Source organism: Prionailurus viverrinus, chromosome D2 (genome assembly GCF_022837055.1).
Source record: "Prionailurus viverrinus isolate Anna chromosome D2, UM_Priviv_1.0, whole genome shotgun sequence".
Taxonomy (NCBI): domain Eukaryota; kingdom Metazoa; phylum Chordata; class Mammalia; order Carnivora; family Felidae; genus Prionailurus; species Prionailurus viverrinus.
In genome coordinates, this window is record NC_062571.1 from 57,564,716 (window position 1) to 57,592,355 (window position 27,640).

The following is a 27,640-nucleotide window of genomic DNA, read 5'->3' on the forward strand; positions in this document are numbered from 1 at the left end:
CCTCTGCAGGGGAGGGGCGCGGGTAGCCAGGGTAACTGCGAAGGGGCTTCAGACCTTCAGGCTGTCAGGAGAGTGTATGACTTGGTGGATAGGGTGGAATTTTTACCCACTGCTTCTGGGGAGAGGAAGTTCAGATACAGCAAAAAGCCATCTCTGGAAAACCTGCCATGCACTGCTGAGTAACCTTTTTAGAAAAGTCTTAAAAATGGGTTTAAAAGCCCTGGTTCCTGCTCCAGTTCATGTCTTATTAGTATTCAAAATCAGGGGTAGTCCATGCTTAACCAGAGCAGAAGAGCCGGCACCCCGCAATCATTCTCCCATGATACCAGCGACAATGAATCTTGAGGTTAAGGGTGAACCATTTAAGAAATATATTTTTGCAGACAAGGCTTTAGAGGAAGTCCTCTTAGCAGTTTGAATCAGAAAGTATTGAAGTTCCTCAATCCGGTTTTTAACAGCAGCAGCTCCTTTTCCAGATGTAGAATAGGCCTATTTTTCCTTCTGGGAACTATTAGATCTAAATTGATTAAGTTCAGACCCTGGAGCCTATGTGGGTTGTATACATAGTAGGGGCTTGAATAGCTGTTGAATTCAATAATCCCCAAATTTACCTTTTATTTCTAGGCTATGAATAAGTAGAAAAAGATTGAGATTGGAAATAGTTTGGCAATATTGATTGGTATCTATTGGTATCTATTGGTATCTATCCCAGAGAAATATTTGCACATGTGGCTAAGGATGTACATTACAGTGTTGTTTGCAGTGGTCACGGATTAGGGACAGCTTAAATGTCACTTGAGGGGTAGGAAAACAGATGTGGTATATCCACACTAAACAACTTAAAAAAAATAAGCTAGATCTATATGTATGAACAATAAATATACTGTACAGTGAGAAAAGCAAGTTTTGGAACAATACATATCTGTTTGGCTCTTCCAAAAATGATATAATTGTAACTTACGAACATATATGTAACAGAAATTTCTCGAAGTACAAACACCAAACTCAAGACAACTGTTATTCTGGGAGAGGACTGGCATGTGCTTGGAGCAGGGGTTGCTAAAGATGAATTTTTACTTTCACCTATATTGTGTGAATTTTTTGGTAACAAAACACAGGTACATGTTATCAAATTGTAAGATATATTTTAAATTAAAAGAGAAAGATAAACTGAACTGAATGAAATAACCTAATGTTTTAAAGTTGTCAAAACTGATGATCAAATCCATTAAAATGTTTTTACAAAGCAACACTTAGGACAGAAAGTTCAAAACTCTTTTTCCTATTTTGTTAAAAGTGTACATGTATATATACACATAGACTACGATATCTAAACATATTTATATGGATACTACATCTACTTATCTATCTACCATCTATCATACACATGATATATATCTAGATATGCTGCACGCATCTATATATACTTACAATAAAATGCATAAATATTGCTTTGGTTAAATCATAGATAAATATCTCATTCTTTATCATTGTTCTTATTATTTATAATGGCAAAAATATCTCCTATATGATTATGATTAATCTGGTAATTGAATACGGTTTGCCTTTTAAATAATTCAATTAACTTTAGTAAATTAAAAAGTTTTCTTACACAGTTGCAAAATTAAGGACAAAATGAAACACTGCTTTATGATATGTAGCATCCCTTTAAATGAAACCCTTCCAAGTGTGAAGAATGTGTTAAGGTTTTATCAAATGAATGCTCTGTGTAGAAAAACTGATCTAAATCGTGATTTAAACTTTACAACCACTATGATCTTTCCATTTGAGCAAAACTTCTCTTGGAAACTGAAAGGGTAGGGGGGTTATCTCAGACCTCTGGGGATATCCCAGGAAACAAAAGCTGCTCTAAAGGAATTGTGCAAGATTGACACCAACAGGAATTCCTTTCTAGACGATGTGAGACTGTAGATTTGGTATTTAGTTCCACTGAGGAAAGGGGAAGCTACTGAGCCTTTTACTTACCCCGGGAATGAGTCCTGAAGACCCTCAATGGTCTGTGCGTGTGCGGATGTCTCCGGGGGTGATCAAATCCCCCCCCTCACCCCGCAGGGAGGAGACTGTGTGTAGAGACCGCAATCAGCACCTGCCGGTCAGCAGATAAGCCCTCCATATGCAGAGGCACTCGCCCAGCTGTGGCAGAGGAGCAGAGCCAGCCCCTTCCCTCCCCCATCCCCGCAGAACAAAGGGCGGTCATTTTCTGCTCCTCCCAGAGTCAGATGCACGCACACACGCCTTCCATCACAATTAACTCAAGAAACTGAAACACAACACAAACTCACCAGCAACATGCTCAAAATCAATACCATCAATACCCAGAACGAGGATACCAAAAAAGCAAAACAAAACAAACCTATTCAAAGAGTAAATACTCAAAGCAACAGGGCTCGAGTCAGACACACTACAAGGTCAACAAATCTAAGACAAGTTCAGGTACAGGGCGCCTTATAAACTGAAGAGCTAGCCATTATCCCTGGGGTCGCAAACGTAAATGCCTTCAGGGACCAGCTAGTGGAAAGGTCTATAAGATAATACAGAGGGGGCCTGTCATGAACTGGACCGCAGGTGCCCCAGGTAAAGGCATTCACATTTAATTTTTTGAAATTTCAACTCTTGCATCATGATTCTTAAACAGAGTCTACAATCAAATAGAGAAGGAAACAGAGTTAATTATGGGTACAGAATAGATGAAATAGAATAAGAGTCAAAGCCAGAAATGTGGCATGTCCACAGAGAATGAAAGTCAGAGCAGTGATCCTAGCTGTCTTTTATTTGAAAGGATGGTGACCACTTGGTTTATATCTTCAAAGGCAAGAGCAAAACAAAAGTTAAAAGACATGGCTTATTAAACTCTAATATGAGGGACTCAGATTTGTCAAACAGATTCTTGACATAAATAATTGAGCTAGATTACAAAAAGATTGCACATGTTCTCTTGGAAGGCTTTAAATAAATGGAGCCTCCAAGAACTATAGGTGTGGCCTTATTGGAAGGCAAGGGGTGGACCAAATGACCTCCCAAGGTCCTGATTTAAATATGTCTGCATAGTCAACCCTTGGTTATCCAGTCCAAAGAAGAAGACAGTGACAAATCATCCTACGCTGAAGATAATAAAAAGTTATATTTGTCTTTGGAATGTATTTGGTACTTAAATTAGAATGTGTCTTTCTGATGCTCTGAGAATTCACAATGCTTCACAACAGCCACAAAAAAGGCCTGACCTGGAGCTGGGAGGCTGCCCAATTTCGCCATCCTGTCCTCCATGCAAGCCTTCTCCTTTGCTGGGGGTGGGCAATAGCATCTTTCAGAAGAACACTCAGCAGCCCAAGCTTTCTCAGACAGGGCCCACCTGGCTCAACCCTCCCCTGGCGTTAAAGAGAACAGTCTTTCCCTGATCTCTGGCTGATTCAGGATGAAGAGTCTGGATGGTGTGGGTTTGTTTTCAGAGGATGACTCCCAAGTGCTATATAGGACCCACAGGAAGCAGCAAGCTAGACAAGGTTTACTCTAAGCTGACTACAAACGACGGTCTAGCCTCCCCACCACAGAGGACACAGAAGCAAATTCCTGAGGTTTCTCGAGAGAGAGAGAGGGACTTCATTGAAAGGGAAGATGAAATGAGTGCCCAGCACTTGGAAAGAATGAAGCTGCATGTTCAGGAGACGCAGTACAACCCATGCACGTCAAAGGATGGGTGTGATGGAGAGCTGCACTTGAAGCCAGCGTCCAAGGTGAAGGGAGGGCATGACCACAGCAGCAACTTGTGGAGGGTCCAGCAGGAGGGAAGGATGGTTGCCCCACCATCCTCTGTCACTCCCAGGGTCTACCAGGGGTGGCTGCTGTCACCTAACAGGAGGCAGGGCCAACTAGAACATTTCAGAAATGCATCGAAGTCTAACCAGAGACTCATGGCTCTGGGAGGAATGATTTGATGAGGTGGGCTGCTCCCTGATTCAGAGAGACACTGGACCGTCACAGCACTGAATTCAGACAAGCTGCTTGGCCCCACCCTACTCAGGTCACTCAGGCAACAGGGTCACTACAATCACTTCTGATTTGCCTTTTTCTAGCACACTCTGCTCTTTAGTTTTTCCTTCTTAAGACCCAGAACCTTGCTAATTTAAATGTGGCTATTTAAATAAAATAAAATTAAAAATTCAGTTCCTCAGTCACAGTAGCCACATTTCAAGTGCTCAACAGTCCCATGTGGCTAATGGACACCATATTGGACAGCACCAACACAGAACATCTATGTCATCACAGAAAGTTCCACTGGATGGGGCACTTATCCAGACTTCTAGGAGGGTCTAGAATCAGGTACCTTCTACTCTTCACAGGGTAGAAGAAATGAATAAATGGAAGAAGAAGTGTGCTTTACAAAGTGTCTTTTCTACACATCATCACCCCTGATCCTCACGACTGCCCTGGGTGGTAGGTGGGGGTAGACTTCAATAGGCACCTTATACAGATGAGGAAAGCAGGCACCACATAGCTAAGTAACTTACATGAAGTTCGCAACTATTGAGTGGTATTGTTAGAATTAAAACCAGGTCTTCCAATTCCAAGGTCAGTGCTTTCTACTGTTACATGCAACTGCTACAAATAATGTTACCTGCCAGTGACTTTTTTCAGTGCTGCCATAAAAGCTCGGGCCTCCCAGAATGACGCTGACATGCCCTTGTGTTTTCACTGGTCGGCTGATTTTTGAAGTGATGACAAAACTTTGCACAACGGTAGTTCAGCAGCTTTAGAGTTAGGAAGCCCAGGGGTTCGAATCCTGACCCATCCACATCCTGTTTCATTGACTAGGGCAGGTGGCTTACCATCTAATTTCCTTTCCTTGTATATGTCCTTCATAGTGTTGTCAGGAGGATTAAATAAAACAATGCCTCTGAAAAAGGCTTAGCACAGTGCCTGGAATGTATTAGAGATCCATAAATAACAACTATCCATGGTAACTGGCAGAATTGACAATGCACTGGTACATGCAATACCCTATTGAGGCTTCAAGACAAGAAAGCATTATGATTATTCCCCTTTCTCCAGCTGATACACCTGAATCTCAGTGAGTAAGGGATTGACTTAAGGTCATGCAACTAGAAAGCTGTAGATCTAGGGCATGAACTCAAGCTATTTGGACTCTAAATCACATGCTTGTCTTTCTACGCAATGTTGCTTCTCAGAAGAGAAGGGAACAGTGGGCACCAAGGCATGCTTTAGAGGATGTTTAGCTACCCTGAATTCCCATCTTCCTCCCTTCTTTGAAGTGGACAATTAATGTTTTCTTGGCCTTATGGAAGATACTGTGCAAAGGCAGCTTTGAGCATCCCAATCTATCATAATTGTCACCTTTAAGCCACTCCTATGTAGGGATGTCTACACTGGTAAGGAAGTAATGCTTGTATAACTAAGGAAGTTTAAAAACATGAAGAGAATGCCTTGAAGCAGAGTATTCAAATTCTCTTTCTGAAAAACCATCCATGCTCCATCTTCTCCCTGCTATAGCAAAAGGCAAGGACATGGCATACTAGAGCCCCAGCTGAGCCCAGCTGAGACCTATGGGTGGGAATATGTGTTGTTGCAAGCCACTGGCTTTTGGTGGTTGTTACTCAGCCTTATCACAACAAAAGCTGACTAATATACCTGTCAAACTCAGGGTAGGAGGCACTTACCCTGCCACAACGATCTCAAAATCTCCATCATGGTCCACATCGGTGACTGCCACACCATAGTTGAGCTGGGTGGGGTTGCTGTCATAGTCAGGGGGCAGGACCGAGCTGGTGACTGCAGTGAACATGGGTTCAGCACGCTGGGACCCCTCAATGGGGGGCAGAAACCGCAGCAGCAGCAGGAACAATAACATCCTGAACACCTGAAACCAAAAGTTACGAATGTTACTGCAAGTTCTGATAACCAAACAGCCCAGAGTAGGCACATAAGTACCTTTCCCCCCTGTTCACGGAGGGCTTGGCAATTCCTAGGCTGCCACTTTCCCCTAAGACCTGCCCTAACTACCATGTTTAAGACTGCAGCCTGCCTGCATCACACCTGATCATAGTTATCCTGCTCTGCTTTATCTTTTTCTTAGCACCTTTCACTGTGTAACATACTGCGTAATTTACTTATTCATTGTGGTTACTATTTATCATCTGTCTCCCTCTGCTAGAATGCAAGCTCCACCAGGGCAAGAATCTTTGTGCTTTGCTAACTCGCTGGCATCGAGCCAAGGACAGGGGCTGACACATAATAGGCACTCAATACACACTTGAGTGAATGAAGGAAGGAAGGAATGGCCGAGTATAAATATATAAGCATCTCCCATACTCTGAAAGAAAGATTGGGGGAAGGTACAAAATAACCACTTTCAAATAGTCCAGGTATGGAGCGAGCCCCCATGAGTACCCTGGTCTAGAACAACAATAGAGGCAGTGAAGGATTATCCTTCTATGGGAGATACCCCAGAGGTAGCCTGGAGTGAGTCTGAGACTTGGCAGGTTCCTCTGGCCAAGGTCCCTCCCTAGGGCAGCTGGCCATCATCTCCAGATCAGGAAGCAGTCAGTTAGGGAATGTATTCCAGCAGGATCTGGCGGGTGGTACATCATTCACTTGGATAAATTAAACCATTGTGTGCGTGTTTTATTATAAATTAATTATGTATAATCCATTGTATAATTCATTATTATATCTCTAACATAACTCAGGGTGTTGCCGAGCAGCCTGGGGCCATGGGAGCTGGTGACATGCACCCAGGAGACTGATGAGAACGGCCAAGGAGGTAGAAGGGCTCCACCCCCTCTTCGTGTGCGCTACAGATGGCACCACCCTGAGACTCTGCCTGGAGGCCTGGAATCAGAACTCAGAGTGTTCTAAAGGCCCTCCTGGAACAAGTCCCACGAAGGCTGTAGGTCCGGTCTTGCAGGCAAAGTGGGGCCTTCCTGCCTTCAGAAGGCAGCAGACCCCTTCTTGATGGAACTTTTCCTGCTGGCATGCTGGTGCGTCTGGCAGCTGAGAACAAGGCTGAGTGAGGCTGAGGTCTTAATGAAGAAGATGGGGAGGCTGGCTTCCCATACGGAGACAGACACTCCTGCCAGCAAATGAGCCAGCCTCAGTTCAGGACCCAGAAACTCAAATGAGGGGCCCAGGCACTGCCTTCACAGTCAAACATGATTCAGAAGTCTCTCTAATGCCTTGCTGGTGAGGCCGGAGAGAGACCCAGGGGGCAGGGCTCCAAGTGCAGGGCAGAAACTAATCTCAGTGAACCTTCCGGGAAGGAGGCTCTTGGAGCCTGTTCACAGGGCACATGTTGGGTGTTGCACTGTCAGAGTGAGGTCAAGTCTAAATTACAGAGATGTCTGAACAAGACAGTATCTTCTAGTGGGCTGTCTAATCACTGAAGGCAAATGCATCACTGTGAGAGTTCTGCCACTCGGCAGGAAGTTTGGTTGGATGAAGGAAACTTATAATTGGATTAATGAGCAGCTGGTGGTAAAAATGAGAAGCCAAAGAGTATTTAATAACCAGTGTAGACATGCTGAAATGTAAGGTGGATCTGAAGGTCACTGGTCTTTTCAAGGTATGACCTCTATTATAGGGACAGCAAATGAGTTTCAACCTGAGAGCCAGATCCAATTGATTGGTAGTGGATTGAAAGAGTACTGTGATCAGATTACAAGGTTTTCAATGGACACAGAAGAGAAAGTGGCATTGGGTATACCTTCTAGGAGCTAGGTAGTCCCTCCTGGGCACCATTCCTGCAATTTGGGTCACTGCCACCAGGGAGGCAGGTACCCCTATTAGGGTAATACAAGCAACTGGTAGAAATTTTCTAATGAAGGCCACGAGAGGCAAGAAGCCTGATCCAGCCTGTTGATTTTCACCTTTTCTGTGAAAAGGTGAACTTTTAATTAAAGGAGCCATATGAAAGAGGTAGCTACTCTGTGTTAACCATTTCCAGATAAATACCCTAAAGCAAGACTAAAAAGAAGTAATACACTTATGGGTTGACCTCTATTTTGCTTGGTGACCTTGAACAAGTCACAGCCTTGTTGGGTCCCAGCTTTCTTCTCCAAAATGAAGGTTTGGAATAGACTCTAAAGGTGCTTCCCAGCTCTAAAATTCTATGATGAATTAAAGGATTTTTTTTTTTTTTTAGAAGCAGACCTTCAGTAGTTTTTCTCCCTAGCTCCTTCCAAAAATTTGAGACCAACCTGTGTGATTTTCTTTTCTGAGCATATTGAACATATTTTGAACAAAACAGCTTTTGGCAGGATTCTACAGTAGTTCACCCACAGGGGCCGAGGCCAGAGAGGAATCAGCCATCTGATTGGAATCTGAAATCACCCCGCAGTGGACAGCCTCCCCCATGGTGCAGGGAGAACACGCACTTTATCATGAAGAAACTCAGGAAAAGGTCTGGAAAATATCCCCTTCTACTCTGAGGGCTCACATGAAAGAAATCCCTCAAGTGCTCCTCTAAACCATGGCTACACAGACTGCTCGCCAGACCAGCATCAACATCAGCCAGGAGTGTGTTAACATGCAGGATCTTGGGCCCCACACCAGACCTAATAAGTCAGAATATGCATTTTATTATTTTTTAATTTTTATTAAAAATTTTTTTTAATGTTAATTTATTTTTGAGAGAGAGAGAGAGAGAGAGAGAGAGAGAGAGAGCAGGGGAGGGCAGAGAGAGAGGGAGACACAGAATCTGAAGTAGGCTCCAGGCTCTGAGCTGACAGCACAGAGCTGGACGTGGGGCTCAAACTCATGAACCATGAGGTCATGACCTGAGCCAAAGTCAGATGCTTAACTGACTGAGCCACCCTGGCACCCCCAGAGTATGCATTTTAATAAGACTTTAGGTGACACAAATGCACGTTAAAGTTTGAGAAACACTGCTTAGCTGTTGCTGTATACTAGAATCACTGGGGGAGTTTTTAAAAAATACTGTTGTCCAACAATGATTTCTTGGACATGACACCAAAAGTACACACAACAAAAGAAAATACAGATAAAATGGATTACCTCAAAATTTAAAACTTTAGCACATCAAAGGACACTATCAACAGAGCAAAAAAGTGACCCACCAAACAGGAGAAAATATTTGCAAATCATACATCTGATAAGGGATTAATATCCAGAATATATAAAGAGTTCCTACAACTCAACAACAAAAGAACAACCCAATTAAAAATGGGTAAGGGACTTGAATAGACACTGCTCCAAAGAAGAGATATACAAATGGCCAATTAATATGTGAAAAGACACTCAACATCAGTAACCATTAAGGAAATGCAAATCAAAACTACAGTAAGAGACCACTCATACCATTAGGATGGTTATAGTAAAAAAAAAAAAACCAAAAAAACAAAAAAGATGGAAAATGGCAATCGTTCGTGAAGATGTGGAGGAGTAAGACCTTTGTGTATTGCTGGTGGGAATGTAAAACGGTACAGCTACTGCGGAAAACTGCTATGTAGCAGTGCCTCAAAAAAAAGCCCCAAATACAATTTCCATGTGATCCGGCAATCCCACTTCTGAGTTTACACTGGAAAGAACTAAAAGAGGGGACTCAGACAGATATTTCTACACCCATGTTCACAGCAGCATTATTCACAATAGCCAAAAGATGGAAGCAGCCCAAGAGTCCAAATGGGGAAACAAAATGTGGTCTATACATAGAATGGAATACTAGAACCTTTGGAAAGGAAGAGAATTCTGACACATGCTACAACATGGATAAACTGCAAAGACATTATGCTAAGTGGAGTAAGCCAGTCACAAGGATACATAATCTATAATTCCACTCAGATGCAGTACCCAGGGTAGTCACGTTCACAGACACAGAAAATAGGATGCTGGCCGCCAGGGCTTGGTGGGGAGAGGAGAAACGGGGAGTTCGTGTTTAATGGATACAGAGTTTCAGTTTGGGAAGATGACAAATTTAGAGACGGATGATAGTGATGTTGCACAACAATGTGAATGCACTCAGTGTCACTGACCTGTAACTTAAAAATGGCTAAAGTGGCAAACTTTATGTTCTCTTGATATATATTAGCACAATAAAAAAATATAGATGTCTGGTCTCATACCAAGAGATTCCCACTTAACTCGCACCGGCTGCAGCAGGGGCATCAGAGTTTTAAAAGCTCCCATGTGATCATAATATGTCACAAAATTTAAGAAACGCTGTTCTATACGAGTGCTTCAGTACTTCTCAAACTTTAATGTGCATACGAATCATCTGGGGGTTTGTTAAAATGCAGATTCTGACTAGGTAGATCTGTAGTAGGGTCCAACATTCTCTAGTTCTGACAAGTTCCCAGGTGACGCCAATGGCTCCAGTCTACAAACTGCACATTGAATAGCAAGGAACAGCTATCCCACAGCTCCCAGGCCAGAAACCAGGGTATATACTACAGTGAAGGTACGAGATTAGTTCCAGAACCTTCTCCTCTGTCTCCAGATCTAAGGAGCTGAAATCAAGGGAGGGTTATGCAATCCACAGGGCTGCAGGCTCAGTTTATCCTTATACGCTCAAAGTACTAGCTGTCTTCAGCTTGAAGTTAAATTACCACACTTGATATGGAGTGACAAAGAAGGCTTCTGACTCCAGTTTTTGCAAAAAAGTGAGAAGAGGAAAAGGGTTGGAACTGGAGGGGGGTCAGGTCAAGGAGAAAAGAGATAGCTACCATCAAAGGCTTACAGAAAATGGGGTATGGGCAGGAATTTGCAGGCAAGATAGAGATGCATGGGGCGCCTGGGTGGCTCAGTTGGTTAAGCGGCCGACTTCGGCTCAGGTCATGATCTCACGGTCCGTGAGTTCGAGCCCCGCGTCGGGCTCTGTGCTGACAGCTCAGAGCCTGGAGCCTGTTTCAGATTCTGTGTCTCCCTCTCTCTGACTCTCCCCCGTTCATGCTTTGTCTCTGTCTCAAAAATAAATAAGCGTAAAAAAAAAATATTAAAAAAAAAAAGACAGAGATGCATGCCAATGTGTTCTTAAAAACCATCATAGTGCCTGGTACTAGTAGGTGCTCAATTATTATTTGTTAAATGTACAAAGGAAGGAATATGTCCAAATGATAATGTGAACCGGCAGAAATGGCTTGCAACTTGTCAAACACTTATTTAAAAACTGCTCTTTCCCGAAAGCAATGCTTCTCAAACTGTAACGTGCTTACAGATCACCTGAAGATCTTGGTAAAATGCAGTTTCTGATTTGGTAGGTCTGGGGTGGGGCCCGAGTTTCTGCACTCTAACAAAACGTCACAGGATGCCTCTGCTGCTGGTCTGCAGACTTCACTTTTAGTAGCAAGGCTCTAGACCAACGGTTCTAAATCCTAGCTGGCCAACAGAATCACCTGGGCAGTGTTTAGAAACACACTGTGGCCCAGCTCCTTCACCCAGTTCTGATTACATCGGTCTGAGGTGGGCTTGGGTGCTGTATATTTTTAGAAGCTCCCCAGATGATGTTGATGGGCAGCCTGGGCTGAGAACCACTGCCCCAGGAGCATGGTCCTCAGATATCCGGGAGTGTAAGCTACAATCTGATTTAAAGTGAAAAATGTTTCTGCTACCAAAATTCGTCAGCAGCTTGTTGAAGTATCTAAGAAAGCCTGCTTAGCTAGAGAATGTCAAAGGAAGACGTGAGATGCGGAGTTTGGGGAGGAAAGCCGAGCGGGATGGGACCGCCTGAAGCAGCGGCACAGCAGGCACCCGGAGTGACCTCACATTTTACATGGCTGACTTGGGAAACCTCCTGTCACACCACTGTGAACATCTGAATCTTGTGGGAGAGCGTGGAGAAGTTAAAAATAGAATTAAAAAGTAGGTTGAACTGAATTTTTTTGTTTTCTTGAATGCTCGGGTATTAAGTGCCTACTATGTATTCGAGCGCTGAGTGGTGCCGAGCGGTAAGTTAAGCGTGTAAGTGCAAAGGGCGGACGTAGGGGCAGAGCGGCGTGGAGGAGGCGAGGCTGACTCCCAAAGGCAAAGCTTGAGCAGGTGGGGGAGTGGGGCCAGGGTACCTGTACCTAGCTACATAAGGAACATGGGCTGCGCCTGCAGGGGAGGAGCGGGCAGGGGCAGAGAGGGGTCTGTCTTAACAAGGGCAAGAGATGGCAGAACTTGTGTTTCAGGCAGTGAGAAGAATTGCTTTGTAATAATAATTAAAAAAAAAAAAAAAAGCTCTCTAAGCAAACTTCTTGAGCAATCCTCAGCGGGATAAAAAGAGGGAAAGAAAAACCCAAAGCCTGGAGTCAGGGACCTGGATTTGGATCTCAACACCCGCCCCGCCCCACAAACTAGGACCTGGGGCATGTTCCTTAATTGTTCAGATCTTCAGTGTCCTCATCTGTGAGGTGGGAATCATATGCCACACCAAGGTTTCAAGGGTTAGGTGAGCGAGTGAGCACCTGCCGGGGGCCAGGCAGGGCAGCGCTGCTCACTGCTCGTTTCCCTTCCTTTCACACGGAGAGTGTTAGGTTAGATCGTCCTTAGACATTGGCTGGGGGTCACATGCAGCCAAGCTCAGTTTTCTGCGGCCTTGGGACTTTCCTGAATTGGGTCTGAAAACTGGTAACCAAGCAACCTAGATCTCGGATGTGGGGTCAGGCAGCTGTGGGGAGAGGCTTCCAGGACAATTTTCAGGGCAAGCAGTTCTTTAGCAATTATCGAAAGAGCCAAGGGCACCACCCCGAGATCTCACAAAAGAAGAGCCCGGAATGCTTCAGATGTTGGGAATGGGCAGAGAGCACAGACCCTTTCCAGACATTGTAGGAGGGCAGAGTCTCACTCTACAAAAGAGCTCTGGATGCTTCGGATGTTAGAGATGAGCAGGGAGCCCAGACCCTTTCCAGACACTGTAAGAGGGCAGAGGCTCCAGGGAGAAAGACAGCTGCGGGGTCACTGTGCCCTGTGCAGGCTGGGCCACCAAATCTATGCAGAGTCCCACGGAGGAGGGCTTGGAACTAAGGCATCTTTGGAGAAGAGGCAACAGAAGCCGTCTTGGTTTATTTACCCATAGCGACACTCCCTGTGGACCCGCGATGAGCCTGGGATTCTGCTTGGCAGCACTAAGGTCACAGGGAGGAAGTCAACATTTGCAGTACAGGGTGAAGGGTGCCATGGAAGAGGACGCACAAAGAGAAACCTAACTTAGCCCGGCGGGGGGGGGGGGGGGGGGGGAAGGGGGGGCGGTGGGAGACTGGAGTGCTTCCACACAGATAGGGTGCTGTAGGTGCTGTAGCCACAGGTTAAAGATGTTAAGGAGGTAGCAGACAGGAGAGGAAGGAGAGAAGGAGCAGAGAGCAGACCCAAAGGTGTGGAGGACCCGGCTGTTAAGCCACCCCGGCCTTCCTGGCCTTCTAGAACTGTCTATTTATTTACTTATTTATTTGTAACTTTTTTATTCATTTTTGAGACAGGGAGAGACAGAGCACTAGTGGGGGAGGGGCAGAGAGCAAGGGAGACACAGAATCCAAAGCAGGCTCCAGGCTCTGAGCTGCCAGCACAGAGCCCAACGCAGGGCTTGAACCCATGAACTGTAAGATCATGACTCATGGGCTGAAGTCAGACACTTAACTGACTGAGCCACCCAGGCGCCCCTAGCACTGCCTATTTAAAGGCCCCAATCCCCTGATCATGAGTTGGAAGGAAGCATTAATTTCCCAGTCCGGAAGTTTCCATCCAGAAGACCTTCCACTTGCCTAGAGCAAGGGTTCTCAACTGGGGGCAATTTTGCTTCCCCACCTGCTCCCTGGAGTATCTGTCAATGTCTGGGGATATTTTTGGTTGTCAGACCAGGGAAGGGGGGTGCCACTGGCATCTAGTGGGTAGAGGCCAGGGCTGCTGCCAAACTTTCTAGGGTGCACAGGACCGCCCCTACAACAAAGAAGTGTCCAGCCCAAATCACCAACAGGGTGCGACTGAGAACCTCCAGTGCTGGTGCAGCATTCCCAGCCTCCTTTCTCCCCCCAACTCCTCCTCCTGAGGGCCTGAGCAGGGACTCACAGACCGGTCAGTGTGCAAGAACTGGGCAGGAGAGCCCTTTATGGACCTGCCTCCCTGCAGAGGCTGCTCTCTGCCCAGTGCTGAGGTGGGTCAGGCAGGCTCAGCCCTTCCCCCACCCGCAGGGAGGGCCGCAGTGAGGTGCCCCACAGACCCCACTCTGAAGCCTGGCCTTCCAAACAGTGGTATCTGTAGTGACCGTGGCATTCTAATCTCTGCCTGAGGCTTGCCTCTCTCCTCCCTTTTTCCTCTCCCCTTCTCTCTCTCAGTTGGTTCTGAACCTGAGTAAGGAGGGGGGATGCTCTTCATTGGGCCCCTTCCAACCCCAACACTGTCATTCCGGTTGGAAATGCGGTGTCATAATTGGTTCTTGCTTCTTCCTCATTCCTCACACCTGCTGGATCACCACGTCCATGCTGCTCCATGGATATTTCTCAAAACTGCTCGTTCTTTCCACCCCCACTGCCGGAGATCAGCTCCTCTGTCTTTCACCCGAACAGTGGCAATACTAACTACCCCCTTCCTCTCAGCTCCCCCACTTCCACATGCCTATCAGAGCTCTGTTTCTAATCTCCGAACTGATCACATCTCTCTTTAGCTTAATTCATGGGACTCTGTACACCAGGCAAACAGATTTCCACTGCAATTTTGCATAACAAGTACCACATGAGGAATGGCTAGTAATATTAACACTTACCTAACTACTGACTAGGTGCCAGGCACTACTCTAAACCTTCGCCGAGATGATCTCATTCAATCCTCATAGTAACCTTGTGAGGTAGGTGTTGCTGCTGACCCCATTTCACAGGAGACAAAGGCATAGCGAGGTTAAGTAACCTGCTTAAGGTCACAAAGCTAGTACGTAGTGGAGCCAGATTTTGTGTCTAAGCACACCAGCTCCAGAATTGGTATTCTGGACACTACACTAGACAGACACCTTCTCTCACTATACCAAACTTGTCTTAAACCAAGTGAGATGGGAACGCAGTGGAAGGAGCAAGCACCATTGCCTGCGGTGGCAGGGGGGGCCCAAGAGAGAGGCAGTGGTGAGTTGGCCAAGGGGAGAAGGTGGAGAAAGTGTCCCAGGCTGAGGGGCCGGCATGAGGCGTGGACAAGCAGGCTTGTGCTGTGCAATGAGGCTCTGTGTGGCTGGAGCACAGGATGGGGCAGGGCAATCTTTGGGAAGGAGGGTGGCTGAGGAGGCTGGAAAACAGAGGCAGTCTCATGAGCAGTACTAGCCAGAGTGGGTTAGGGAACCACCCAGCTGGGGGTGGTGTGTTAGAAAGCCCAGTGTAGCAGTGGGGTGTGGAGGAAGCCATGGGAGGGTGCAGCGGGAAGCTGAGATGCCAGCTGGGAAGCAAATACTGTGCCCAAGTGGGAGAGAAAGCTGGAGGTGCCCCTCAGTCACTCACTCATTTATTCATTCCATATTCCCGCACACCCACACCGTATCAGGCACTGTGCCCAACACTGGGAAGACAACTGAGAACAAACAAAAGGCCTTGCCCCACGGAGTATATGTTCTGAGGCCTCAGTCATGAGTGTCTCTCCACCTTGTCTCTGTCCTCATCTTCTGCATTGCCAAATGCTAGACTTTCAGAATCTGCCCCTCCCCCCGCCGCCCCCCACCTCAGGGGCCACCAAGTCCTATGCATCTTCCCCAGCACCCAGAAAATATAAGGTTTCCTTCTCTTTCCCTCTACCTGGGGAAAACACCACATACTGCCTGCAGCTGCACTCACGGATAGGAAGCAGACTTGGTCCTGCTCCAGAAAAGCCAGAGGAAAACTCAGGGGACCCAGGCTAGGAGGTGCCACAGAGACTAGCAGGCTAATGAAACGGGGTTACCGAAAGTGAGAGGACAAATGGAGTCTCCTAGCCTTACGCACAGGGCACACAGCAGGTGCCTCAGAAGTATTGTTAATTGCTTAGACTCCCTGGTCTGTGAAACGGGAAATGAAATGAGATAATGCCTGTTAAGTGCTGAGCACAGTGCCTGGCAAACACAAAGTCCGTACATGGTAGGTGACGGTAACAGCAATCACACTATTACTACTGCTAACAAATGTTGAATGAAGGAATGCAGTTCAGGAGGGGGAGCCCAGGCCCACCAGGTACTCCCCTTCCAGAAGTAGTTGCCAAAGTTGAATGGAATGCCTGGGGACTGACTGTCAGACTTCGAGAGATAGGCTTCTTTCTGTGACTCATTTGTCTAGGGAGGCTGGTGGAGTTCTTTGGCTTCTTCAGCACTGCCTTCCACACACAGGACCCCTCCATTTACTGACATATACATACACATGCATGCTCAAACAGTAGATGCCCATGGGCCAGGTCAGAAATGACAGCTAAGGCATGGCTCCTGACCTCCAGGAGCTTATAGTTGAGCAGGGGTGAGGCACAATTCGGAGGGATAAGCTCAGAGCAGCAACAGGTACAACGTGCAGCTGCAGCCTGTAAGAGGAGTTGTCTAGGGGCGCCTGGGTGGCACAGTCGGTTAAGCGTCCGACTTCAGCCAGGTCACGATCTCGCGGTCCGTGAGTTCGAGCCCTGCGTCAGGCTCTGGGCTGATGGCTTGGAGCCTGGAGCCTGTTTCTGATTCTGTGTCTCCCTCTCTCTCTGCCCCTCCCCCGTTCATGCTCTGTCTCTCTCTGTCCCCCCAAAAAATAAATAAACATTGAAAAAAAAAAAGAGGAGTTGTCTAGGGAGGCGGGTAGGAAGGGCAGGTAGAAGGAAGGAAGGAAGGAAGGAAAACTGAGATTCCAAGGGAGCTGCATTCCAGGTGGATTTACAGATCAAGGCTTGGGTGCACTAGGCAAAGGCAGTTGTTGCTGGAATGCAGGGTCGGGGGTGTGGAGTGCAGGGTGTGGGAAAAGGTGGAGGCAGCAGCTGTGGCCTGTGGAGCCTGCAAGGTCAGGAGCCTGGAGTCATACCGTGGGAGAGGGTTTGGCGTTGGCTAAGACATGATCAGACTTGCATTTTATTAAAAAAAATTGTTTTTAATGAGAAAGAGCGATTTAGATTTGGGGCAGCAGTGTTCAGGACGGGCAGGCTGTGCTTCTGAAAAGTGAGTGAGCTTCTGAAAAGTTTCACAGAGGGGACTGGCGTCCTGGGGCAGGGCAGTGGCATGGCACTGGACAACCTCCAGACTTCTTTTCCAGGCCTAAGAGTCTACGGGTCAGGGATTTTTGTTTTTTTGTTTTTTTCCTAAATCACTTAAAATGCATTAGTGGACCTTGCTATTTAGAAGCATGCCCCTGGGAATCTTTTGGTGAAGCAGTGATTCCCTCCCTAGTCTGTCTTCAGTGGAAATCCAAATTCTCATCTATTCTATCAGCTGAAAGCAAAGTCATACTTACACTGAGCTTCCCTGCAGCAGCCTGGTGGGAAGGTGGAGGGAAGGGGAGTGAGCGCGTGGAGGGTGGTAAAGAGGAGGAGAAACTCAGCCTTGCCCAAGGCTCAGAGCCTGCCACCACCTTGTAGGGTGGGCCCTGCCTGAACTCCTCAACCCTTGCTTGAGCAGTGGGACCTTGAGGTCCCTAGAGCCCTCTCGGAAGAAGGAGCCAGAAGGAAGACTGGCCAGTTTGGAGATCCGCTTTCATACCAAGAGTCACCTCTGCCCCAGAACAGCCACCCACATTCACTTATTTATTCAAGCAGCCACGGAGTTCTTCCATGTGCCAAGCACCATGCCAGGCACTGAGGTTATTATGGCTAAGAACAAAAGACACAGTGCCTGCCTTGACATTGCTTACGAGGCAGTATTTCTCCTTCTCAGGGACTCTTGTGTCCCCACTTGCAAAAGCCTCCTTGGACATATATAGCTTCTCAGAGGAGAGGTGCATGATTACGATTTCCAAGAAAGTCTGTTCTTAGAGACCAGGATGAAAGGGAATGCGACGTCACTTAGACAACGAATCTGTAGGTGACGGAAAGGGCCTGTCTGCTTAGCTCCTCTGATTACAGGGATTGACCAGAGTGTAACCTTGATCCTCTAAGGTGAGACTCAAGTGACTGCCTACCTCCAATCCTCAGCGCACAGAAAGCAAGACCAGAGATGGGCCTTCAGTGAAAAACACCAACCGAGGCCGCTCCTATCAATCTTGAAGGAGCTTTTCTGCCCATTTAGGTGGGGATGGGGCTCCCAGGCCTGTTTCCTACCCAGACAGCTGAGTCAGGATTCACCTGGCACAACAGGTCCTTATAAAGAAGACATCAAAGGAAGGCAGGGAAGGGATGCCGAGGGAGGAAGCTCCACTTGGGGGCTGCTCTCCAGGCAGGTGGAGGCTGCTGTTAGGGTGGAAGTCCCCACAGTCTCTCCCTTGGTCAACGGGACACCTTGAGCTCAGCGGTGATTCCCATGACCTTGTCACTGTACTTGTTGGGTACAAACAAAGATAACAGTAACTAGAAACAACAGGAAGGGTCATTTTATACACTCTCTGTACTTGCAATTCTTCTGTGGCTAATTAAAGTAATATGTCAAAACGTCCCTTGGAAGAGATCTTTAAGAATTTGTCTGTTAAGTAAACAAGGTTTTACTAATTAATGACACGCCTTCTCAACCCTCCAGTGAAGTTCTTTGCAGAACTTCCCTGTGCCAAGAGGGTTGAGCAGGAAAGGGTGAAGAAGTTCCCACCTCCCCTTCCCGGAGGGAGTGGGGACAAATCCAATCGCTTGTCATTTGTGGAGCTATCAGTTTGTCCTCCGGATGTTGATCAGATTTCCTGGGCTGGAACCAACTTACAGGGCCAGGGTACTGGAATTTTTCCAAGAAGAAAACGCTTTGCTTCTTACGAAGTCAACATGATGTCTTTCAAGGAAAATTTTTATCTTCTCCTTTTTAAGTGCCTAGGGTTTTTGAAGGGCAAATCTTTGTACTTTTCTCTAAAGATAATGATTATGATGTACTTACCATTTGCTAAGACCACCCGCCATCCACACACACACACACTCAAAGAGGCCTGGGGGTGGGGGAATGATGCGCCCAATGTTACACAATGAGTCAGTGGCACAGTCAGAAATAGAACTTTCCAAACTCCCAAATTCTTAATAATAGCAATATTAATAATAGTCTCTTTATAATTTTCTAAGTGTTTTCACAGCTCACAGTGAATCTTCACATCTTTGAGAGAGTCTGTAAGTTGGTCTCAGCAAACAGCAGATCTGAGTTCCAGACCAGCATGGCCGCCCGCTTGCTGTAGGACCCTTGCTAGTTTTTTTACCTCTCTAGATCTTAGTGTTCTCAACTGTGAAATGGGAGAGCAGGATGAGAACGCTTCTGAAATTCCTCCCATTTCTAGCATGCTACGATTCTGTGTGGTACTGCTCCAGTCCAGGTTCCGCAGCCTGGCATTGCTGACATTTTAGGCCGATTTTTTTGTTGGGGGGGCTGTCCTATGCATTATAGGATATTTAGCCTCATCCCTGGCCTCTACCCATTGGATGGTAGTAGCACTCTCTAGCCCAGTGGTGACAACCAGTATCTCCAGATACTGCCAAATGTCTGGGAGGCAAAGTAGGCCCCCTAGTCAGTGCCAAAGAGCTTCAATAAGGTCAAGATCACGAGTGGTTCAGTGTGAACTTCCTGTCCCCAAACCCTTCACACCTTTCTGTATGGTTTTCAAATACAGCCTCCAAGTCCTTTGCTGCTTCTCATTTCTTAACTGCCCTAAGTGGTCCAGGGTGTGTTGGGTGTGATAATAAGCCAATTGATTTCATACTTTTTCCTAAGGAGAGTTCACAGGTTTATGTCCCCTAAGCAACCAGCCAGGCTCCCCAGAAATCCCTCGCAGAGCCCTGGCTGGCCTGGAAGCCTGTATCTGCAGCCTGCAGGAGGCTCGGTGAGCACAGATTTGTCAGCACTCTTAAATCACTGGGCTCGGGGAAGGCTTCTCCCAGCACAAAGATCCTTCCTTAGGAATCAATAGCTCAGGGCCCTTCATCACATTCAGAATTATCCTGGGACCTGTAAAATTTCTTTTCCCCAAGTATGGCAGAACCCCCAAACGAAGCCCCAAGGTGGGGGAAGGAAGAAGGCAAGGAGGGAGCCCTGCCAGGAAGGCCTTGTCCATCAGCCCAGATGTTGCTGTGAGCAGAGGGCTGATATGCAAACCTGGACACTCGGCCTCGCTTGCTTGGAAAAGGAAGCCTCGGTGTGGTTCCCAGTGATCCCACAACAATATCCCCTTCCAGCTGAATACCTTTTTATGTCTTACTGAGGGCAGAGGCATGTTAGAGACTATCTTCCTTGCTCTTCACTGTCTATCCTACCCTCATCACAGGGCTGCCGTCTTCACCATTTTGCAGAGGAGGAAACTGAGGCATGCAGAGGTTAAGCAGTTTGTCCAAAGTCTCTAAGCCAGTAAGTGGGGGAGCCAGATCCTAAGCCTGTGTCCTTTCTACTCCACGGATTGCCTTCCCAATGAGAGTAAGGTAAGGGTCAGCCATCCAGTGGGGCTCGCGAAACGAGTGGCTTCTTGATTTCTCAGGGTCTAATGCCACTTCTCAAACTCTATGTCCTCTCCTCCATTAAACCAAAATCTAGAGATCCTATGCTACAGCCATATTTTACGTAATTATATTCCTCTCCTTATCCAGACTAGACCAAGCCTTGGGAATGCAGGCACATTTCTTCAGCTAGAGCCGGGAGCTGGCATGGATCTCAAGCACGGTCTCTCAGAACCCCACTTCTTAAAGGAGGGGCTGTTGCTGTCTGGTGGTCCATGTAATCTTACTACCTCCCTCCCCCCTTGAAGATTAAGACCCAACTTGCCTGTGAGCCTGGAGGAGAAGAGGAAACTCAAGCATCTTCCCCGGCAACAAGCATCCCTTGGGTGAGCTTTAGGGACAGAAGAGGATCTGGCTCTCAGAATTCTGGGGCTTGGCAGGCACTAGTTCCTTCTGAGGGTCGCCACCAAGTCTGCTGAGGCTCTGGGAGGAACCCAGAGGAGCTCCATGCAGTGCGCAAAGGAATGGGGTGGGGAGAGGAAATGGAGGGGCGGCCCACAGGCTACTCAGCAAACCTCCTTCCCGGGGCCCAGCTCAGATGTCGACAGTCAGACTTACAGAACAGAAAAAGGGCAGTGGAAATGGTAGCATCTTCCAGGTCACCCAAGAAGCCCTAATACGAGGATTTTGCAAAAATAGAACATCCTAGCACTCTGACCTTGAGCTGGGAGCAGCAAAGATGGGGAAATGGGCAAATAACTGTTGGGAACTCTCCACTCCACCCAGTATCTGAGTAATGGAGGTGTCAGCGGCAGTGGTATGATGCAGGACAGGGAGACCCTACTCCAGCACGCCTTTGTGAAAGAAAGGAAGAGCTTTGACTTGGGTTTCAAGGCCACAGAGAGGGACTGGGCACTTCTGATTCCTACATGCATGGACAGAGAACTGGAGTTGCTTTGTCTCTGCCTAAAAGACTGCTTGGAATAATGAGATAAGATAATGGACGAAAGGGAAAAAAACGATTAGGAATTTCTATTACCTGCATATGTACATTACAAGAACTTTATCTGCTCCTCACTCTGAATAATTGATTTGAAGACAATTTCCCCAAATTTACTAATTTTATTAATTCACCAATGTCAGCAGCTACGAGTACCTAGTGTGCCAAGAACACACCATCTCCATAGTAAAAAGGGAGGAAGCAGGTCACAGAGTGGAAAGAGCTCTGAGCAGAGAACTGGAAATCCTGAAACCTCATCCAGTGTCTTCCATCAAAGAGCCATTGTGACCTTGGACCAGACACTCGCCTTCACTGGGCTTCAGCTTTCTCATCTGTAAATTAAGTATGCATGTGAGTGCTGGGGATGGGATGAGGTTGGACTAGATGCTCCTCAAGGATCCTCCCTTCTATCCCTAATGCTCTTGGACTCCAGGAGCTGCTAACAAGTTCAAAGGACACACCAGAACCAAGCACAAAGGAATGATCTCAGAGAGCAGGTGGGGCTGAGTACTAGCTCTCTGTCCTTGGAATGTTGTACATGCATCTGCCCCATTGCACCTGAGATGACAGGACCACCTGATGTCCAGGAAGCCTGTGGTAGAAGGGCTTCAATCATGAAGGTGAGGGTTGGGGGCTGTGGTCTCGGCTTGCTTAGAGGTTTAGTTACCATGGTCAGTGAACAGCAAGAAGTGGGAAAGTCTTGACCTGGGTGCCTTTGGCGCCCCCTACTGGACACCAAGGAGCCTGCTTCACCTTTAACCCCTGATGGCTTCAGCAGGCAGCAAGGAAGATTGAGAACAGGAGACTGTCATAAGCACTTTCATAGTACTGCCTTTGTGGTCCCTGGTCCTCTCTCCACAACAGCGTATGTTTCACTCCCTAGAATTACACAGACTATTGGTCCACACATTTACAGGCAACCTGTGCAGGATGGGACATCTTAAGCAAACATCAAGATGCCACAAAATAAACATCAGGGTTCAGAACACCAGGTGCAACCCAGATGGAGAGAAGGGAAGAAAGAGCAACAAGCAGGTATTTCGCTGCACAAATCCACACTGGAGAGAAGGTGTTGGGAAATGTAGCAGAAAACGTTGACTGCAGGCAGAGAATGGAGCTGGGTCTGGGGTTATGGACTGATAACCCCCCTAAAAGATCTCCAGGTTGAAGCAGCTCCTCTAGGAGTTCAAAACACCCACTCATGTTCAGGAATGGTATACAGGTGAAGGATATACCCCAACTGAGGAGCATGCCTTTGACCTTCTCCAGAGTCCATCAGTGCCAACTGGAAACCAGAATATTCTAATTGTGGTCCACTGCGCCAGCCTCAAGACCCTAAACCCCCTTCATTGCTTCTTGAATTGACTTTGGGACCTGCTGCCAGAATGATGTTCTTAAGCCAGAGAGAGAGAAAATGCTTCCTCAAAAGGTGTATTGGAAGAACTACCATGTTCCCACTTTTCCATCCTCCATCATCCCCTTCCTCAGGGCCAAGAGTGACGTACAGCAAGACTCTGAATTCACTCTGGTTCAGTCTTGGGTATGTCCAGCCCCAAGCCATCAGGGTAAAAAAATCTCCCATCAGCATTTGTCTCCCCACGTGAGTCCCCCAAATTCAAGGCGGCACTACAGAGCTGTCCCCCATTCTTGGAACCTTTTACCCTTCTTTTCCACCCGGCTTCACTTGGGAAGTCCTGCACCCATCCCAGAAGACATCTCAAGTGTGACTCGAGAACGTGTCCTGCCTGGAGAGCAGAAGCACCTCCTGGGACGCACAGGAGCCACACTAGGTGCACACTCCACCACAGGCGCCAGCAATATTCATTAGTCATTCCCTGAGGAAGGGGAGTGCCCCCACCCCCCTCCAACCCCAGGAGCCTTTCCCGACCACTCTGGGAGGCTCCCATCCAGGCTGGGATGACTTTGGACTCTTGAGTTGGTTTCTGCAGAAACGGGACTAACCAGGGTTCCCAACTACTGTATGTACTGCGAAGAAGCGAGCTGCATTGTTGGGCATGCCCCCAAGTCTGGCCTGCTGCCCCATCAGAGCCTCCATGTGCCCCCAAGGGCCGAGGAAGACCCCCGTTCCCCCCTGGAATGCCTGAAGCTGGTTTGCCTGAAACAGGCTGCGAGCGAGGAGACCACACCTCGGTCCAGCAAAGGCAGCTGGCAGCTACGCTGCTCGCGGGGCTGGCTCCTGGAGCTCTCGGCCACGGAGCGCTGTGCCTAGGAGCTCGGCTTCCCCGGGGAAGAAGCACAGGCTCCCCGGGGCTCTTCCCCATCCTAGCAGCGTAGTGGGTGAGCTACTACTGGTCGAGGCCAGTAGCTTCCCCGGCTCGGAGCTGAGCCCAGCTGGGTGACTCCCAAATACCCCCAGCACATCCTTCCTCACCTGCTCCGCCCCCCTAGCAGCCCCAGTGCCCCCCTCCCCAAACGGCTGACCTCCAGGGCGCCCCCAACACCTTCCCTGCCAGCTGAGTGGGCTATCGTCCGCACACCCCCGCTCCCACCTCTCCTCCACCTCCAGCCCCGCGCCCGCCTCGCCCCCAGCCCGCGGGGGAGGCTCCGCGCGCCGGTCGAGTCCTGCGCAAGTTGGACACACAGCCTCCGCCTTCAGTGGCGGTGTCCGTCTTCCCGGTTCCCCGGCGGCATCCCCGCCACCCCTGCGGGCGAGTCGGGAGGGGCGCGCAGAGCGGGAGAAACTTTCTCCGCCTGAGGGAGTGGGGGCACGGGAGCGGGTACTCACGCCGAGGTCAGCGCTCGGAGCCATCTTGGGGCTCTCTCAGCCCCACCGCCTGGGGGCGTCGGAGCGCGGGCACTCACTGCCTCCGCCGCCGCCGCCGCCGCCGCCGCCTTCCAGCTCCCAGCCCCGGTCCCGGGCTGGCCTCGAGCCTCCCGCCCCGCCACCGCTCGCTCGCTTTATACAACTCCACTCGAGCGCGCCCGGGCTTATGTAAAGGCTGGCGGAGACCCGCAGCCAATGGCGCGGCAGCTGGAGCGGGGGGGCCCGGGGCGGGGGGCGCCCGCACGGCCAATCGCGGCGCGGGGAGCCCGGGCAGCCGGTGGGGGGAGGGGACGCCTCCTCGCGCTGATTTAGGAGCGGGGATTGCGGTGGCAGCAGCCGGCAGCCGGGCCGGGCCGGGCCGGGCCGGCGCGGCGCGGCGGGCGCTGGGGTGGGCGGCGGCGCAGGCGGCGGCGAGGGCGGGCGCCCCCCGCACCCCGCGGCTGCGTCGCGTAACCTTCAGGAGGCAGCGGGGCCTGGCTGGGGGCGGGCGGGCGGCCGGGGGGGCGGTGGCGGCGAGGGCGCCTGGCGGGGCACTGGGGGCCCCGGGCCGGCGGGAAGCGGGGGTCCCTCGGGAGGAAGCGCCGAGAACGCAGGCCAGGGGGGAGGGGAGGGAGGCGAGCCCCTGGGCCCCGCGGCCACCCCAGCGCGCAGGGCCGAGGGTGGCGGCGGGAGCGGCGGCGCTGCTTTGCCTTTCCCCCCCCCAGATAGTGATCTGGCGTCGCCGGGCAGGGCCATAGCGGCCGCGCGTGGCGCGCTGATGGCGCGATTTCGCGCTGCGGAGCGAGCGCTGAGCCGATCTTTATCCGGCCTGGAAACGTGTCCGAACGCCTCCCGGGGACTGCTCAGTATGGAGAGCCGAGCTTCGCGACGGCCCCAGAGGGCGGGGAGCGGGCGAGCACGGCTCGGAGAGCAGGCGTGGCGGCCGAGGCGGCGGAGGCGGCGGGCCGCAGCCCCTTCCCCCAGTTCCGGCGAGCCGCCGGCAGTGCCTCCGCCGTGTCCCCACCCCGGCAGCGCCGGGGCTGAGCTTAATCTGGGGTCTACCGGTAGGCCTACCCGCTCGGGTCCTTCCAGTCCCTCTCACCGCTTTTCTCACAGGTACTGCTAACCCCCACCTCGACCCCCAGCCCGCTGCAGTGGCCGAGATGGTTTCAGTGTCTCTGGACCAGGGGCTGGGCCGGCTAAGCGCCAGGTCAGCAGTGCCCAAAATACCCGTGTGTTGGGCAGGAAATGGGCCTAGGTCGATAACACTCTGAAGACAAGTCCTTTGTTTTGCGCCTAGAATAGACCTGGCACATAGTAGGTGATCAGTAAGGATTTATTGGATGAAATTTGAGCTTCCATGAGTAAAGTCTTTGCGTTTCTGAAAGCTGGGGCAGGGGGCACTGGAAGAGAAAGACCTGGGAATACACCATCAGAAAGGAGGGAGCTAGGACTGTTTTTTTCATCTATTGAGGGCTTTGTGACCATCACTCTGGCTTCTGGGCACTGGACTCTTAAAATGACTCCAATGTGGTTTTTGGTTGTGTGTGTGTGTGTGTGTGTGTGTGTGTGTGTGTGTGTTTAATGGAGACCCTCCTGCCAACTAGTCCCTGGCCCCACTTACCGCCAGGTTTTAGCAGAACTACCAGAGGCTACTTTGGGCCCTGTTTTCCCGTCTCTGTGACTGTCCTCTGGAAAGAAATGGGTAAGGTTCTTAGTCTTGGAACTGGAACTCGCTCAGGTTCTTAGTCTTTTGAGGGTTGTGGACCCTTTTGAGAATCTGGCAAAAATTGTTGAATCCTCCCTCTAGAAAAATCTATAAACACACATGCATGCGCACACACACACAAACACATCTCTGAGTATCATGTCAGGATCATTAGGGATCTCAAGTCTTTCCTGGGGCTCTGCCCAATGTCAACCTGTTTCTCTGGGGGTCTAGGGCAGTGGTGTATAATCTTTTCCCTTTGGGAGATCAACTCTTTTGAGCCTTTCAAGAATCTGATTAATGGTAGGGGTTTGTTTCTCAGAAAAATGGTCAATCACATGCATGCATACATGTTGCCGTGCAAATTTAGGGGGTTCATGGACCCTTAAAAGTTAATCTAAGACCCCAAATTAAGGACCTTCACTTAGCAGAAACTCTGCCCCAAGGACACACCTGATTCGGAGCTCTTTCCATAAGGAGTCCGGTCTGCTGCTGTATCACGCCGTCATCCTGTTCAGAGGGCATCTGAGTCATATGGATGCCCCTGGCATCCCAGAGGCCACTTCCACGCTTGTTTTCTGCATCTTGGTTCCCACCACCCTCTTAGTGTGGAGGTAAGTTGCAGGTTGTCGTGTTCTGTCTGATCAATGAGTGTTCCTTAGCTAGAAACTTCAACTCAGGGAGATAGCAAGTGACTGGTAATTAACCAGTTTCACTCAATCCCAAGCACCTAAGCACACCTTTCTTGGTTTTTGTTCTCACCTCTCTCTCTGCTGGTGAAGCTGTGAGCAGCAGCCCCAGCTGTGGAGCCTCGCCTCACCTAAACCCAGCAGATTTAGTAACCAATGCAGTAATTATCAGCATCAGTCATCCAGATGTGAATAGGCTGTCTGCACAAAACAGCTCTATAATGATGTCACACTTCCCTGCAGCTAGACAAGTAAGGGTGCAACAGACCAGAGGTGCTGGGGAAGGACAGAGAAATGCAGGAAATGACGGAGACATTCTTTCCAGGAAGTTCTCTAGGGAATGCAATCTGGTTTCTGCACTTGAACTTGGGAGGGTTGAGCCTGTGGTCCAAGCAGACCTGGTCCTATAATTTCTAATTCCTCTAATGTCCTCCATGTCCATTCACTCAGTTCATGTCTGTGTCCACTCAGAGGCTAGCCCTGCCCTGCCTCATTGTAGACATCTTGCCCTCACAAACTGCCCAGATACACCCTGCTTTCTCGGGACACATGCACACTGTTATGGACTGAATTGTGTCTCTCCACCCCACCCCGCCTCCAAATTCATATGTTAAAGCCTTAACTCCCAATGTGACTGTATTTGGAGAAAGAGCCTTTAAGGAGGTAATTAAGATTAAATGAGATCACCGAGTAGAACCCTAATCCTTAGGATTGGTGTCCTTACAAAAAAATAAAGAAACATTGGAGGTTTCCCTCTCTCTCTCTGCACGTGGACAGAAGAAAGGTCATGTGAGGACACAGAGAGAAGTGGCCATCTGTAAGCCAAGGAGAGAGGCCTCTGAGGAAACCAAACCTGCCGGAGCCTTGACCTGGGACTTCCAGCCTCCAGCTGTGAGAAAATACATTTCTGTTGTATAAGCCATCCAGCCTGTAGTATTTTGTTACGACTGCATAAGCAGACAGACACACACGTTTTTCAACCCACTCCTTACCCAATCTGGCGT

At 49.1% G+C, this 27,640-nt stretch overlaps 1 protein-coding gene across 11 annotated transcripts in view; it reads right to left on the bottom strand.

Moving 5' to 3' along the window:
* CRTAC1 (cartilage acidic protein 1) overlaps window positions 1–24,382 on the bottom strand; it is a 157,998-nt gene extending 133,616 nt beyond the window's left edge. For all 11 annotated transcript variants that reach the window (XM_047826131.1, XM_047826122.1, XM_047826125.1 and 8 more), the window contains exons 1-2: window positions 24,222–24,382; window positions 5,694–5,893 (exon numbers count right to left, since the gene is read on the bottom strand). In XM_047826131.1, coding sequence (XP_047682087.1) covers window positions 5,694–5,893; window positions 24,222–24,245 — 224 coding nt within the window. In that variant the 5' untranslated portion in view covers window positions 24,246–24,382. The remainder of the gene's footprint in view (window positions 1–5,693; window positions 5,894–24,221) is intronic.
* Window positions 24,383–27,640: the final 3,258 nt, after the last annotated feature.